Here is a 14,771-nt window from a genome sequence, read left to right as displayed (position 1 = left end):
GATAAATATATAGATATAGGCTTAATATTTAAAAGCTCAAAAATGAGGCGGAAATCATTACTTAGCAGTTTAAGAGAGAAAATGTGTTTAAAAAGGGATTAGAGATATTTCTCAATACTACCCTCTAAGATTTCGAAGACTCCCTACTTCAAAAAACAAACGTTGAAAAAAGTTGCAACTTCGAAACAGGAAAACATTAAATAGCAACAAAAGATTTCATTGAATTTAAACTTGAAGGACGCTTCCTGTAGAATATGAGGAAAATTTCATTGCTAGTGTCTATAGAACATGTCAGGCTATAATAGACAGCGCGAGATTGAAGCAAGTACTGAATAAACGCTAGAAAATCACCCAATAAGTACGGATTCACACCTGGTAAATTAACATTGAATGCAATTCAAAATGTCATAAGGAGTGTGGAAGAAACGCACAGAGGGTGCAGAGTTCGTATGCTCACTCAATGGAAAAATATGATAGAAGTATTAGAACAACACTTTAAAACAAATACATATCTGAGCTTAATGGAGCGAAGCTACCTGAAAAACAGAAGAAAACAGGCCACCACACTGAAAAGTCACGTCAAGAACTGCGCAGGGATCAATCCTTAGTTCAGACCTATTGAAAGACTGATGTTTAGGGCACAAATGTGACTGATGCGCAAGGTCTTAAGCATGCCGCTGAAAAAATGAACTAGTATTGATAACAAAGAGGCATATTCCGATTATAATAGACATGAGAACGAAGATGCTAAGAACACAAAACGTTGTCAATTACGTGCATGTAAGCTGCGAAAAAAAAAGGTGTCCATTATCGTAAAAGCGCAACAGGAGAGCCGGAAGCTTTATTGTCGCAGTAGCTGATAGGGTAGTATCGGCATACCGTACAAATTCGGGCGAAGTTATATTGGTAACAAGCGGTACAAGGAACAAATGTAACCATTACAAAAGAAGAAACACGGAACCGTTCCCACGACAATCGGGTCAACTCGGCAAAATTTCTCCAAATTACTTAATGGATGTTTTCTGCCGCTACAACAACAACAATAACAGAAAAACTTGTTGTTAGCAGATACGTCATGGTAGACGCTAGATTACTATAATACACAGATGCTATCAGTGCGTGGTTATTTTAGCAAGTTTCTACATAAAATAGCAGAGACGAAGACGCGTGATGTATTCACAATGCCACAATGCCGATGCCTAACACGCGTTTTGCAAATGCCTTCGCTGGCAAAAAGAGCGAAGCAGACTGCACGGTTTGGTCGGCCCTTAAATGTTCACATCATATCTATCATCTTTTAATATGAAAAAAAAAAATGGGAGTAACGTAAATACTCGGTTAAAACACACGGCATTTGGATGCAGGCAATGACATCTAACTCTTAAGAACAGGTATTTGGAACACGACGCGAAATGGGCGACGGTGCCATAGAGGAGAGTTTTTAGTGCTCTGCAAGTGATACACAATGATAATGCGGAAGGCATTTTTCTCATCATTCTCCAGAAAAGCAGTGGTTTTGGGCTGCTTAGTTAGCAGAACCAGAAGAAATGTTAACTTCACTGCTGCTTAAAAAAGGAAAAGGCAAAAGAACAGCTGATGAGATGAGGAGTGCCGTTTCGCAATGGGGAGAAAACACACTACATACTTCGCAACGTTACAACGGGCCGTTCAATACCAAACGAGTTTTCCATCAACGAGGTTTCCATCTGCTGTTGGAGAAAATAATTCGAGTTGCAGAACTTAAGCAGGCAGGTACAGCTGCTGCCGTATGCTCTTGATAGTGATATCATTGGCCGCAACACCCGCGCCGTTAGTTCTGCTTTCTCCAGACTGGACAAGGCAGCAAAGCAAATGGGTCTGGCAGTGAACGAGGGCAAGACGAAATATCTCCTGTTAGCAAACAAAAAGTCGTCGCACGCGCGACTATTCTCCCATGTCACTGTTGACAGTCATAACTTCGAAGTCGTAGATAATATCATCTATCTTGAAACTAGCATCATCACCAACAACAACATCAACTCTTGCGAACAGGTCTGCGAACAGGACTGCGAACCGCAGTCGATGGAACGATGAACCATACGATATATACGACGTCATTGACATAGTTCAGCGAATTTTGAGACAGTAGCTTCGCTGGCTAGATCTTATCATTCGAATAGATGAAAACAAGACAGTTCCGAAAGTACTCGACGCAGTACTCACCTGGGGAGAGGAAGAAGTGAATCTCCACTCCGTTCGAGACCAGTCCTTCTCTCATACATGAAATCTGCAATGGCTGGCCAACAGTGAGAAGAGAGAACGACTGGCGCGCTGATGTAAACTCGGCTATAACGCCAATAAAGAAGAAGAAACTTAATATACCCTATTTAGGGTATGAAAATCGACAACTTCTCAAGGTTGTTAGCATTTTGACTGTCTTGACCTTTTGCGCTATTTTGTATATCTCCTTATTAACTGCAATGAAATACATATATATGTTTGTTTGCTTTAATTCAGAATGCCAAAAAATAACAACGACAATAAAACTGATTTAATTTACATATATTATTTAAAAATATATTTCGCTAACCAAAGTTAGGTTCGCCCACGCTCCGTGCTCTCAAATGTACATAGTAAAAGTATTTGATTTTTATTAATTTTATTTATTGCAAGAACATTAATTTAAGGAGTTTTGTATAATTCTCATTAGGCATTTATATATATCGCATGTATGTATATATGTATATAGTGTATATAAGTTAAATCATAACAACGAAAGTGTGAAATGTGACCGCTAAGTGTTGTTGTTGCTACTTTTGTGTGGGAGGCCATTGCAGAAGTGTGGCGTTTTGTTTTAGTCGATGTTGTTGTTATTAGTTGTTCGTTTTAAAGGACTTTCATTGCAATGCAGAGTTGCTTAAGTGTGTTGGTGTGTGCGGAAGGGACAAGTAGTCAAAGGTGTAGGTGCAGGGGTGTGTGGTACATTTATATACATATATTTGTAACATTTTAGATTTTTATATTTTTTGCTGTTGTTTTTTTTTCCTTTTTTTCCTTTGGTGCTTGCATTGCAATGAAAGCCCTCACCAGCCCATTTGAAGAAAATATGTACAAAACAAAAGCAACACCTGTGCAACGGGCATGTTTTATGCTTTATGTTTTTGTTATTGTTTCTTTTGAGTGTGCAAGAAATGCGAAGCTAAAAACTAAAATTTACAAAAACAACAAACTCGAAAATCGATCTCTTTATAAATTTTTTTATTAAATATAGTCTTTTTGTTTGTTTTGCGCATCTAGCATACTGTTTTTACTAACTCTCTAAACTCCCTCAAAGACACTATCTACACATGTGTATATATTAGTAAGTGTATATTTGTATGTTTTGTGCTATTTTTAACTTTTTCGTTTATATTTTTTCGCTTTTGCATAAAATTTGAGTTTTATCTGCTATGACAATTGCGCTAACTTAACATTTGGGTAACTTGGTATGGTTTCAATGGTTCAAAAATCGTCGGCCTAATCGTTTGCATTTGTGGTTCGTCAATGTCAATTGTTATATCTGTGTTGTTGTTGTTGCTGCACTATGCTTAGTAAAGCTCCTTTTGGCCGCTGGCAGGCGACTTGTGTGTTTGCTGCTGTTGTTGCTGCGCGTCCACACTGCGTTTACCCAAGCGTGGGCCGAACCATAGGCCTGAAGTAGCGCTGGGGCCGGTGGCCTTATTCAGTGCCTGTTGCAGCGCCATAATGTGCGCCCACTTCCTCAACTCCGCATCGGTGCGACCTACGCGTGGGAAAGGTATCAGGCTGGCGCGCTTCATTTCGCTTTTTGGATATTCTACTGTTAATATAATGAAAAAAGAAAACAAAAGCAACAAATCAATTAAATGTCTTGCATAAAAGCACACACGTACACACTAACATAGGCAAACACACATTCCTGTGTAGGAACAAACGGTAGGCGCATTACCATGGGCGCTGTGTCAACTCACCTTCGTAGTCCTCTAAGGAGGCGGGGTACATGAGGCTTTCGCCGAGCGCTGAGATGTCAGCTTCATGCAAATTATTCACCAGATTCGGATCGCTGCGTCCGACGCGCGGGAAAGCTATCAGCCCGGAGGGTCCACCGGCCGTGCGCCGATTTTTTTGCTCCAGCTCTGCAATGTATAACATTTCGTATATGTTTACCACTATTCGCTTTACTGTTGTATTTAAATGTTAGATAAATAATTTGCAAAATTAGTGGGTGTATTAGGATTCTCGCTGTCGTGCTTGCAAATTGGAAGATAAATAAATAAACAAATTACTTCCAAATGATAGCTCTGTGCATGTGGGTGTGTGTTCCTAATACAGTTGTGATTTTTACTTGGCAAACTTCTTGTCGTCAACGGTGTGTGTTGTTGTAGTAATCGGCGTAAAGGGAATATTTAAAACAGTGCCATAAATATCAGCGTACCCAAAGTCGTTTGTGAATCGCCGAAGGGTTCCCATGTGCAAGAGTTGTGGTTTATAAGTGACTCACTAAAATGAGGAAGAATACGAAGAACTTGACTTTGAGGACAATACTTCGCTTTCGCGAACTTTAGGGACTACAGCCTCTCTTTCCTCAGTAAATTCTGCAAACATCTTTTTCTTTTCATCGACGTAGCTGCATTTAAACTGACCGGTTGAAATTAAGTTGTTGCATGAAAAACTTTTTTGTATTACAATTTTTGCAGTAAATGAAAGTGGAATCAGAGTACTTTGCGAAATTTCGAAGTTGTCTCAAGAATGTATTAGAATAATTTCTTATAATCTTTATACGCAATCGATCGTTGGATCAGTCCCTGAACTACCTTTTGAAGAACATATCGCTTTGAAGTCTTTTCGACTTTCTGCTGTTTACAAAGATTTATAGATTAAGCTCAAGGAACGCTAGGTTAACAGACATACATTCACTGCATGTGTTGTTTTGTCACATTGTCGCTGACATGGCTACCAGTACAATTAAAAACTATGTATGTGGTGCAGCAATTTTACAGAAATACAATCGGTTTTTGGTAATTTGAAATAAAAATCACTCACTTTATATATAAGATGATAATCAGAGAGAGTTTTGAAAACACGTACTCTGTACTTTACTAGCTGGATCTCTAAGTTAAAGAACAATTTTTAGTGTTTAAACTTAACGCAGTCAATGCGATAATACTTTTCTTGAAAGAAAAAAGTTTCTAAGGCCTGCGTACTCGAAAGTACTTTTGACAATAATGTCAAATATAGACAAGATAAATGTCTACAAAAAATTATTCAGCTTAATATTTTCGTTCATGAAAGGGGAGTTCCAAAGAAAACAGGAGAGTGAGAATTTCATGGCATTTCATAGATTGGAAGTGAATTTAGTGCGTTTTAAGTGTCAGTAAGTTTGTGTTATCGGTGCAAAAATGAGCCAAAATTAAATTTTATTTTAAAATTGGTAAAACTTTTACCGCAACGTTTCAATTGATGAAACAAGTTTATGGCGATGGTTTCCTATCTCGTAGCAAAGTGCACGAGTGGTTTCATCGTTTTCGAAGTGATCGTGAGGACATAAATGATGATCAACATGTGGCCCAATCAAAATGCGTAATCCCGGAGATTGCATCAAACCTGTGCGTGAATTCATCAATCAGCCGAAATCATCATTGAAATTCATGGAAATGAAATTGAACATCTCCAAAACATCGATTTATCGCAATTTGACCGAACATTTGGGCTAATGAAAGGTGTGTGCACGGTTTGTTCCACACAAATTGGCTGAAGACAAAAAATTACTCAGAATTCAACATTCGAAGGACGCTTATTCGACCAAATATCACATTTTAACCATTAACCACTCCCCGTATTCACCTGATATGGCACCGTGCGACTTCTTCCTTTTCGGAAAAATGCATTTGCCCATGAAAGGAAAACGTTATGCAGACGCAGAGGCCACTCAAAAGGCTTGCACCGGCATACTGGCGTCCATACCGGCCACTCGTTCGATATGCTTTTGGACCGCGCAAAAAGCTGTATTGAAGCAGAAGGAGACTATTTTGAATAAAATAAATTTGTTTTGCTGAAAAAATCATTTGTTCTGTTTTCTTTTTAAAGTTCTCTTTACTTTCGAACGCTCCTTGTATATCAATTTACGTATATGATGTGGCTATGAGTCTTCTTCTTTTTTAATTTTTTTTCTTTGACAACTGATTCAACGAACATCATGGTGCTTGCACATAAATGATTGAAGAGTCACCGTTTAGCAGACTCTAGTAATGTGTTTGTTAATCTAATATTATTAATTTTTAATTTTTCTTTTATCATTTTAATTTTTCGCGATATTTGAATAGAGATTCCATTCAGTTCAGATAAAACTAATGAGATTGTGTGAGTATATAAGAGTGCAATTTTGCAAAAAAAAAAAAAAAAAAAAAAAAAAAAAAAAAAAAAAAAAAAAAAAAAAAAAAAAAAAAAAAAAAAAAAAAAAATCACGAAAAATAATTAAGAAAGGTGTTGCAGCTTGCAAGAGTCTAAGCCAGGAGAATACCTTAATATGCAACCAGAGAATGGGAATTCAGGATATTATATACAGTTGAACTAACCTAACTCGCTATAATCACCCTAATTCATAAAAAAAAACTTCGAGTTAGAGAGACTTTCAGTTATGGAAGCAAATTTGTAGAAATTCTATTATCAATTCAAGAGTTCGAGTTATGGAGAACTTCGAGTTATACTTGTAGAAGTTTGAGTTATGGCGGTTCAACTATTTACAGATAGACCGTCATAATCGACAAAAGGTTTGTTAGAAAAACAAAAATCATTGTACATATGTAGTAAATGGGAGTTTGCGCTAGTATTGACCCGATTTCATCTATTTTTTATACTACATACTACTAATAGTCACATACTAATAAAATATTCTGTTAGGTTTATTAAAGTATCATCACCAATCATATCGAGGAAAGTCACCCGGATGTTATATGTTTGTTAAATGGTGGCTACGTTAAGTTTTTGCTCAATTTTATCAATTTTAGCCACTAATCAACTAATCCTTAAGCTTCGTATATTAACAGCATTAGTTAGTTAAATAGGGAAGTTGAGAAGATAATTAAATATCAACAACTCAGCAATGGAAAAGTTGCTAGTAGTCAAAAAGTTTATATGGACTCGATATAAGAGTTGCACTATATTATTAACAGTAAGACTACCATAATAATGCTTATAAAAAAGAGTTTATACCTCCAATAGTTTTATGACATAAATATTTGGTTTGAGAATATACGTCGGCAATAGATGAAATATTTCGATACAGTTCAATGAAAAGTTTTTAACGAATTGTAAAAAGCATTAAGCCGATCTCACAAACTATCTGTAAATAAGGCATAAAAGATTGTAATGACCTGCATAATTATTAGCTGCATTCTTATATTGTGTGGTACCAACGAAACAACAAAAAATTTGTGCTAGTAGCAATGAACGACAAAACTTATTGAACAACCTGTTATGCGGTATAAAGTCACCTAGTTCGAAAATCGTTGTGTTAGGTACGTGGGACAAAGGTATTGACACAACTATAAACATTTTTGACCTGCAGACCTACCATTGTCAATTATACAACTCACACATTGAACGATATTTTCGATTAAAAGTCAGATATAGATGCGTGAGTCGTATTCGCTACCTAGGGGCTTGAACCGTATCTGTTGAATTTGACCAACTTTTGATTGAAAAGTCTGATAGGTTTAATGTACATACATATATCCTTGAGTTTTAAATTTCCTTCAATTCTTTCACCTTCTGGTATACCCTAAACGGATTGCTCGAGTATGTAGATCTTTCCATTAATTAATGAGTTCCCTTCTTATTCCTTTTTAGAAATATAATTAAAAAAGCTAAATTAAAAAATTTAAAATTCATATTGAAAATATTATTTCAGTGTTTATAATGTGGTTGTTGCAAATTAAATATTTCGGTGCTCATGGAACAAAAATGGAATAACTACAGGTGAAAGTGTGTCATCAAAATTTGTTCCGCATTTTAGCTAAGGAATATGATGCGACTTTTAGGAGGCACTAGGAGTCACTCATATCAATTTTGATGACTATTAATTTTGTTATTTCGATTTAATGTAGATATTGTAGTACCGATTATAATCGATATTAATTATACGCTGGTATCGAACGCTTGACAGAGCAATTTTGAATCTAATTATAATCTAAATGAATATATATATCAAGTGAGCTTTCGCCAATTTTTCTTAAACTACTTAACGGCTAGAGCAGAAACTTGTGATAACTTTGAATACTTTCACTAATTCATTTATTTCGCTATAATATTTATTTACATGTAATTAATCTTATATTTTCAAATGTGCCTTTGTGCTCGAAAGAAATTCTAAATTATTTGTAAACATTAATTTTAACTTACCAAATAAACTCCGTTGCTCGGATTCTAAAATCAATAGACAATAACAACAAAAAACGCTTATAAGTGTGCTAATACAGATAATTAATTTGTCTAAGCAAAGTGAAAATAGTAATATAGCAACGAACAGCTGATCAATATATGCTTCTACGATATAGTTTTATATGTACGTGTATGTGTAGTGTTGTATATGGGGAGAGCGGGTGAGTGGGTGTGTGTGAAATGATGTCAAAAACCCCACAGCTGACACATTTGCTGCAATTTACCAAGCTTAACCTGATTGCTACGGGGATTCTATGCAAATTTAATGACCAACAATTTAGCACTAAATTTAAACAAATCACCAACACGTACACAATATGAAGAGCAACAACAACAGAAATGTAGGTGAAATGGACACAACTTATGTGGCTATTTGTAGTTGAGCCAGCAAAGTTGAAGATGCAGAGTGCAAACAGCAATTGCCTCACAGCTCGTCGCCATATTGACACGCCACAAGAAGGAAGTGCGCCGTTGTTGTTCATACGCACTGGTTCACCGCCGGCGCGCGCTCTGCTGTGTATGGTTGTTTGTGGCTTAAGTAGCCTGCAGTGCGATTGATGTTTGCTAATACCATTTTGAAACGCACATCTCAATATGTCTTACGAAAATGTTTGATTGCTTCAATATTCACGTAAAATTGCGGTAAATCTCTGTTAGGCTACTTTTGAATTGTTGCTTCACAAGTGACAATTGTCGTCGGCGATTTGTTTAACGAATGCTGTTATAGGCTGAAGAGCGAGTTTTTGGTGAGAAAGTGTAAAACTTTTAGCTTTATTTTCTAATGTAAATTTTAAGCACGTTTTTGGCGCTTCCTTTTGTGCAAGCTCTGTATTAAAATTGCGATTAATCACAATGGGCGCTGCTACGTTGGCGTAAATTATGACTTTGATATTTTAAGTGATTCAATTTAGTGAGTTGCTTTTAGTAAAGAGCAATTTTTACTATTTACTGTTTACTATTATTTCATTTCGTTCTGTAAAATGTGTGGGTTAATGGTTTGCATAATACTGTGAGAGACAGGTTATCAAGATAATATGGAAATGGTATTCTTACAGTGGCTAAATTATATAGTATGCGTTTCTAAAATTAAGTTAGAATTATTATTTAATTTAGACACCACAGTGTTGAAGACATTAGTGTTGACAGGGTTAGATTTGTTAACAAGAATAAATATTGTCCTTCGGTGTCAACTGGTTGATAGCGAATATTCCTAGAGGGCAGTATTGCGAATTTTTCTACTAAAAGGTTTTGGACTAAAAATACAATTTTCAATTCTAAATTCCGATTCCGATTAAATTTATATCACAAAATCGGAAGTAAAAATTTGTCAAATATCTTTCATTTAGTTAAAATCCCTCAGCTTTTGTTTTGAAATTTTGCATTATGCTGCTCCTTTATTGAACTACACTGCTTATCGCTTCTATATAAACTGAACGATCGGAATGAGGTTATTATTTGGAAAGCTTTTTCGTTTGATGATATATCTTTAAGAAATTTAGCTAAAATTATTGCTTAGTCAGTGATGCAGTCTCTAAAAAATTGTTCAGTTCGGGTTTCTGTTGTATATAGCAGCTATAAAAACTGATCGATCAAAGTTCTTGTAATGAACATTTTTTTTGTGAAGGTGTAATCGAATTAAATTTTTTTTGGTTTAATTATAATTGTAAGGCGTGAGATTAGCATTTATTTTTTATTTTTCCATCCGCTGTTTTGGGTTCAAATTTTTATTTTTATTCCGATTTTTTTTTTTTGTTTTAGTTTATTAATTTATTTCTAATCTTTCAATTCGAGTTTTGGATTAGGAAGCTAACATTTTTGTTTGTCAATTAAGGTTTCTTGGATTCAGTAAAAACTATTTTCAGTTGTATTTTAATGTATTATTTGCAACGCAGTTTTATAAAAAATACTACTGTGGGCAAAAAATCAAACACATTTAAACTTAAATTTTGTGCGGAAAATAAAGGAATTGGTGCTTGAGAAGCGACGACTAACAGTCAGCGATTTTACTGATATCTTTGGAATATCGATTAATTTCAAAATCACTAAATTTTTACGGAAAACAGCGACATGTTAACGTCTGTATAACAATATTTTCTGACCACGAGGATGTTATGAAACATAATATTACTGTCGATGAGTTTTAAATCTATGCCTACTACTCGGAAGCAGACGATCAAGCGGCCGTATATCGTGGCAAAGCTGAAAAAACCACATCAAAGCAGTTCAAAAATCAGGGTTATGTTTACAATTTTCTTGGATTATTGAATTGTTAACTCTGCCGTGCTGTTATTTGAGTGTTAGTCAATTGAAAACATTATACGCGTTTTGAAGGCTAATTCGAAAAATAACTGCTTCGCGGATTGAAAAAAATGTTAGCACAAATGTATTCTGGGCAAGACTGGACAGCATTACTTTAATGCTGACGACATAGATTTTGAAGAATGAATTAAGAATTTAATAATTATAACCAAATTCTTACTATTTTCTGTTCATAAGTAATAGTACATCGTGTTCCAAAAAACTTTAACTATACTCTCCATAGGGCTTCAGTTACGATCAGCGGTATTTATCGTGAATATAAATACTAGTGGAAATATTGAAATATATGTATCCATCCAAAACATCCATTTAAAGAGAATACTATGCAAACCGAAACTAATGATTTTATAAGATTTATAATAAGTAACCTAAATTACTGTAACTTCTGCTGGCAGAACTGTGAGGCGCAGATGTTTCGTAAAAGATTCAAATACGCATCGATTCCCATTATTTTTTTTTTTTTACTTTTCTACACAACTCAAATAAATGAAATTTAGCGAAGTTTAAATTTAGAAAAAAGTTTAATGGAATATGAATCTCTCACATTTTTGGACATAAACCTTTCAAACTATAATAGTATATATTCATAATTACTTCTATTATTACTTCTATTTATTAATTTGAATTAGAAAGTATCTTTTGTCGATGTAAATTGATTTGACAATTCTTTAAGCAATCCAAGAAAAATATAAAAAATATTATTTCTTATATAATAGGTAGTTCACATTAGAGAGGATATTTCCAGGATTATAAAAAATAAAATATTTTAAAGATAATTTGGTCTTAGAAGCATAGAGCGATTTGCCAGAAAAATATTCATGGTAATTAGAATTCAATGCGCTGTTTACGAAAAGTGTTGTGGAAGCAAAAATTATCTAAAATATTTCTTAAAAATGGTAGATTTGGATCAGCTGACTCTGAAGCGTTTTTTTTATTGAATTCTTTTTAATTGAATTGCTTTTTATAGAACTCTCTTTAATTCAATCATCACCTTAGAGCCTGCACCTGGCTCAACAATTTTTATTTGATTAAAATTTTTGCAGTGTGTTTAATTTTTCTGTTCTGTTTTCGTTTTAAATTTTTCTTTTTTAAGTTAATAATGTTGAAATCCGTTCATTCTTGTAATCAAATATTTAATGTAATCAAGCTTTATATGGTATGGAATTATATTTTTATAGTCAAGCAATTTATGTAGATTATTACCTATTATAATTGATTTTTTTTTAAGTTTTGTGGAAATCAGGGTCAATTAGGAGACAATTTAAGTTATTTTTCTCTTTCTTTTCGAGATAGAATTTTAAAATTAGCTGAATTATTTAATAAAAAAGTTACGGCTGTTAATATAATGCATTCCTACTAAAGAAAACGATGCATACATTTAGGGCGGGCAACGTTTTGCAAAATTAAACTTTCAATTATAGCTTGTAAAGTTAAACATTAAGCTAAGAAAGAATGTTTTTCCACTTTTAAAAAAGTAAGCTTGAAAATATTGCTTCAGTTGATTAGAGATTGTTATATGAAAAGATTAAACGTTGCCTACATTTAGGCAGAGTGAAGAAAAGGCTAAGCTACAAAAATCTTGCTCTTAAAAGCTTTTGGTTATAGACTATGAGCTTCAAATTTAAAAATAAAAGTAAAACTTAAATATAAGTAAAGATTGGTTGGTATTCCAAAAATTTTATGAGTTTATAAAAGGGTTTAAGAAATTTATTTTGTATGAAAATGATATTTTCAAAACTAAATAAGTGTTTTTAAATATGTTAATGCTGAGAAAAATAAAAAGCTGAACACTATTCCTTAGATAACTAATACAAGTATAGGTTTTGAGCTATATAAAATTTAATTTCGGATTGAATTAATTAGAAGTTTTTTATTCTTTATGTTTATATACTTTTTCTTAAATGGTTTCAAATCAAGTCACTTTTATCAATTTTGCGTAGAGTCGAATAATATTTTGTGTTTTGTTTTTTTTTTTTTGGTTTTTTTTTTGGGGTTTTTTGATGACATACGAATATGCATTTTAATTGCAAAAATTGTTAGAAATATCTCAACCGATTCACCAATCGCAAACTATTTTTTTTTATTATAATACCGCTAAGTATATTATTGCACAGCTCACGAAAGTTTGCGTTTTCTTTTATTTTGTTTTTTCGAAATACATTGAAACTATTTTCTCACATTTAAACCCTTTCAAATTTTCAAAATCGCAAAACTTTTGCATCGTTATCCGCGTAAAGTTCTTATCATTGTCACATTTGAGAGTCCAATTGCTTCTTCTTATACACTTACCAGCGTCGGAAAATCCAGCTAAGGCCACAACAACAACTGTCGAACAAATGATAACATCCAAACAGTAGAAAGACTTCATTTTGATAAATCCTTTGTGGCGTGACAAAACCCAACAGCGATGAAAATAATCAAGGAAACAACCTTGAAATCCGAATGTTGCAGTTTTTTGTGAAAAAAATAAAAAAAAAAAACAAAAGCAAAAAGATGAAAATATTTAAAAATAACCGTTGTTGATTTGCAGACAAACAAATAAACTGTGCAACAAACAAGCGAGCGCTGCGACTTTGTGACGGCAACGTGTTTGGAAGTCTCGGCAAGGCACTGTTCTGCGTTGCTCGCCGCTGGAGAAGATATGCAGGCGAGACGAGTGGTGGCCGTGTGACTGAAACGAGTCACAAATTGTCACAAATTCACACTTTCCGCTTGTTGCTTGCCTGTCTTTGGCGTACTTTGCCTTACCACGCTCACCGAAATTATGCTTGATAACTGTTAAAACGCATGTCCTTTTATACGGAAAAGACAAAAGCCATCGCCGTCAGGCTAATATCCAAGCGAAGCAACAACGCGTCATGATGTAGCAACATAGTCGCAAATACTTATGCCAAGTTGCATATGTGTGTGTGTGTGGCAACAGTGACAACAGCTACATACATGAGCGCTAGGGATGACGGCAACAAAACGATACAGGCATCAATACCAACACATAGCAACGATGACAGGAGATGCCAACTTTTAGGCGCATTTGCGTGCAATACTCCTTATTTACATACACACATATATAAATATATGAATGCGTATATGTAAGTGAGCAACAGCACTAATACATTTTCCAAAGATATCCAATGGATTCTCGGTACTACGTACCGTTACTGTTGAAAATTCCGATTGTTACTGCACAGTTATTGTTGTGGGCGTCACTAAATGCTTTGTGCCACACGTGTACGTGTGTGTGTTAACTCCGTTTTTTAAACCGGCATGAATGAAGCTGCATATTTGGACGTGCAATTGAAGCAACATCAGTATTAAGCTGTATAACTGTATCTAGATTAGTGTAAGTGTGCGTTAAGCTGCCTCATGCCTCAAGTTTTGTCTTTGCCGCAATCAGCTGTTTGCTACAACTAAATGTGTAGCAACATCTGTAACAGGTGGTTCAGGAATTTCTAGCAACATGTTGCTGAGCTGGCGAATATGGCTTTGTTTGATATTAAAAATGTTGCGCAGTAACTTAGCTGGTAGTGTTAGAAATCATGTGAAGACTACTTAAGCGTTGTCAGCAAGCATGTTTTACTACAATGACAAATACATGTAATATCGAAATAGAGTAGAATAAATCCTGAAACTACAAGTAATTTCTTGTAAAAAACTTCCTTTTTATAGTTTTCATTATGTAATGGTTGTTTGTAAGTCCTAAAACTAAAAGAGTCAGATATATATACCAAAGTGATCAGGGTGACGAGTAGAGTTTAAATCCGGTTGTATGTCTGTCCGTCCATTCGTGCAAGCTGTAACTTGAGTAAAAATTGAGATATCATGATGAAACTTGGTACACGAATTTCTTGACCTCATAAGAAGGTTAAGTTCGAAGATGGGCAAAATCGGCCCACTGCCACGCCCACAAAATGGCGAAAACCGAAAACCTATAAAGTGTTATAACTAAGCCATAAATAAAGATATTAAAGTGAAATTTGGCATAAAGGATTAGGGAATGCTCTTATACACATCTAGAT

The 14,771-nt window shown here is 34.5% G+C and overlaps 1 protein-coding gene across 4 annotated transcripts; it reads right to left on the bottom strand.

Moving 5' to 3' along the window:
* Positions 1 to 2,589: 2,589 nt before the first annotated feature.
* On the bottom strand, positions 2,590 to 13,503 carry LOC108978172 (cardio acceleratory peptide 2b). Of its 4 annotated transcripts, none has more exons than XM_018948316.1 (5): positions 13,494 to 13,503; positions 13,045 to 13,185; positions 8,398 to 8,421; positions 3,969 to 4,133; positions 2,590 to 3,817 (listed from the first exon to the last, which is right to left on the bottom strand). In XM_018948316.1, the coding sequence occupies exons 2-5, from the start codon at positions 13,121 to 13,123 to the stop codon at positions 3,567 to 3,569; spliced, it is 519 nt and encodes a 172-aa protein (XP_018803861.1). In that variant the 5' UTR covers positions 13,124 to 13,185; positions 13,494 to 13,503; the 3' UTR covers positions 2,590 to 3,566. The 4 variants fall into 4 exon arrangements, with proteins under 4 accessions (XP_018803861.1, XP_018803862.1, XP_018803863.1 ...); XM_018948317.1 differs by having other exon boundaries at positions 2,611 to 3,814; XM_018948318.1 differs by lacking the exon at positions 8,398 to 8,421 and having other exon boundaries at positions 2,611 to 3,817.
* Positions 13,504 to 14,771: the final 1,268 nt, after the last annotated feature.

The sequence above is a fragment of the Bactrocera latifrons genome, unplaced genomic scaffold (genome assembly GCF_001853355.1).
Source record: "Bactrocera latifrons isolate USDA-ARS-PBARC rearing strain unplaced genomic scaffold, ASM185335v1 scaffold_119, whole genome shotgun sequence".
NCBI lineage: Eukaryota > Metazoa > Arthropoda > Insecta > Diptera > Tephritidae > Bactrocera > Bactrocera latifrons.
Note: the sequence above shows the minus strand (reverse complement) of the source record. Positions and strands in the feature narration are given on the sequence as shown.

What these genes read in the sequence shown, in the direction of transcription:
- LOC108978172 (XM_018948316.1), bottom strand. Translation starts at nt 13,123, where the DNA reads ATGAAGTCTTTCTACTGTTTGGATGTTATCATTTGTTCGACAGTTGTT. An exon ending in CGAGCAACGGAGTTTATTTG is followed by an intron (nt 4,134 to 8,397) that starts GTAAGTTAAAAT and finishes TATACATTGCAG; the next exon opens with AGCTGGAGCAAAAAAATCGG. An exon ending in CTCCTTAGAGGACTACGAAG is followed by an intron (nt 3,818 to 3,968) that starts GTGAGTTGACAC and finishes TTATATTAACAG; the next exon opens with TAGAATATCCAAAAAGCGAA.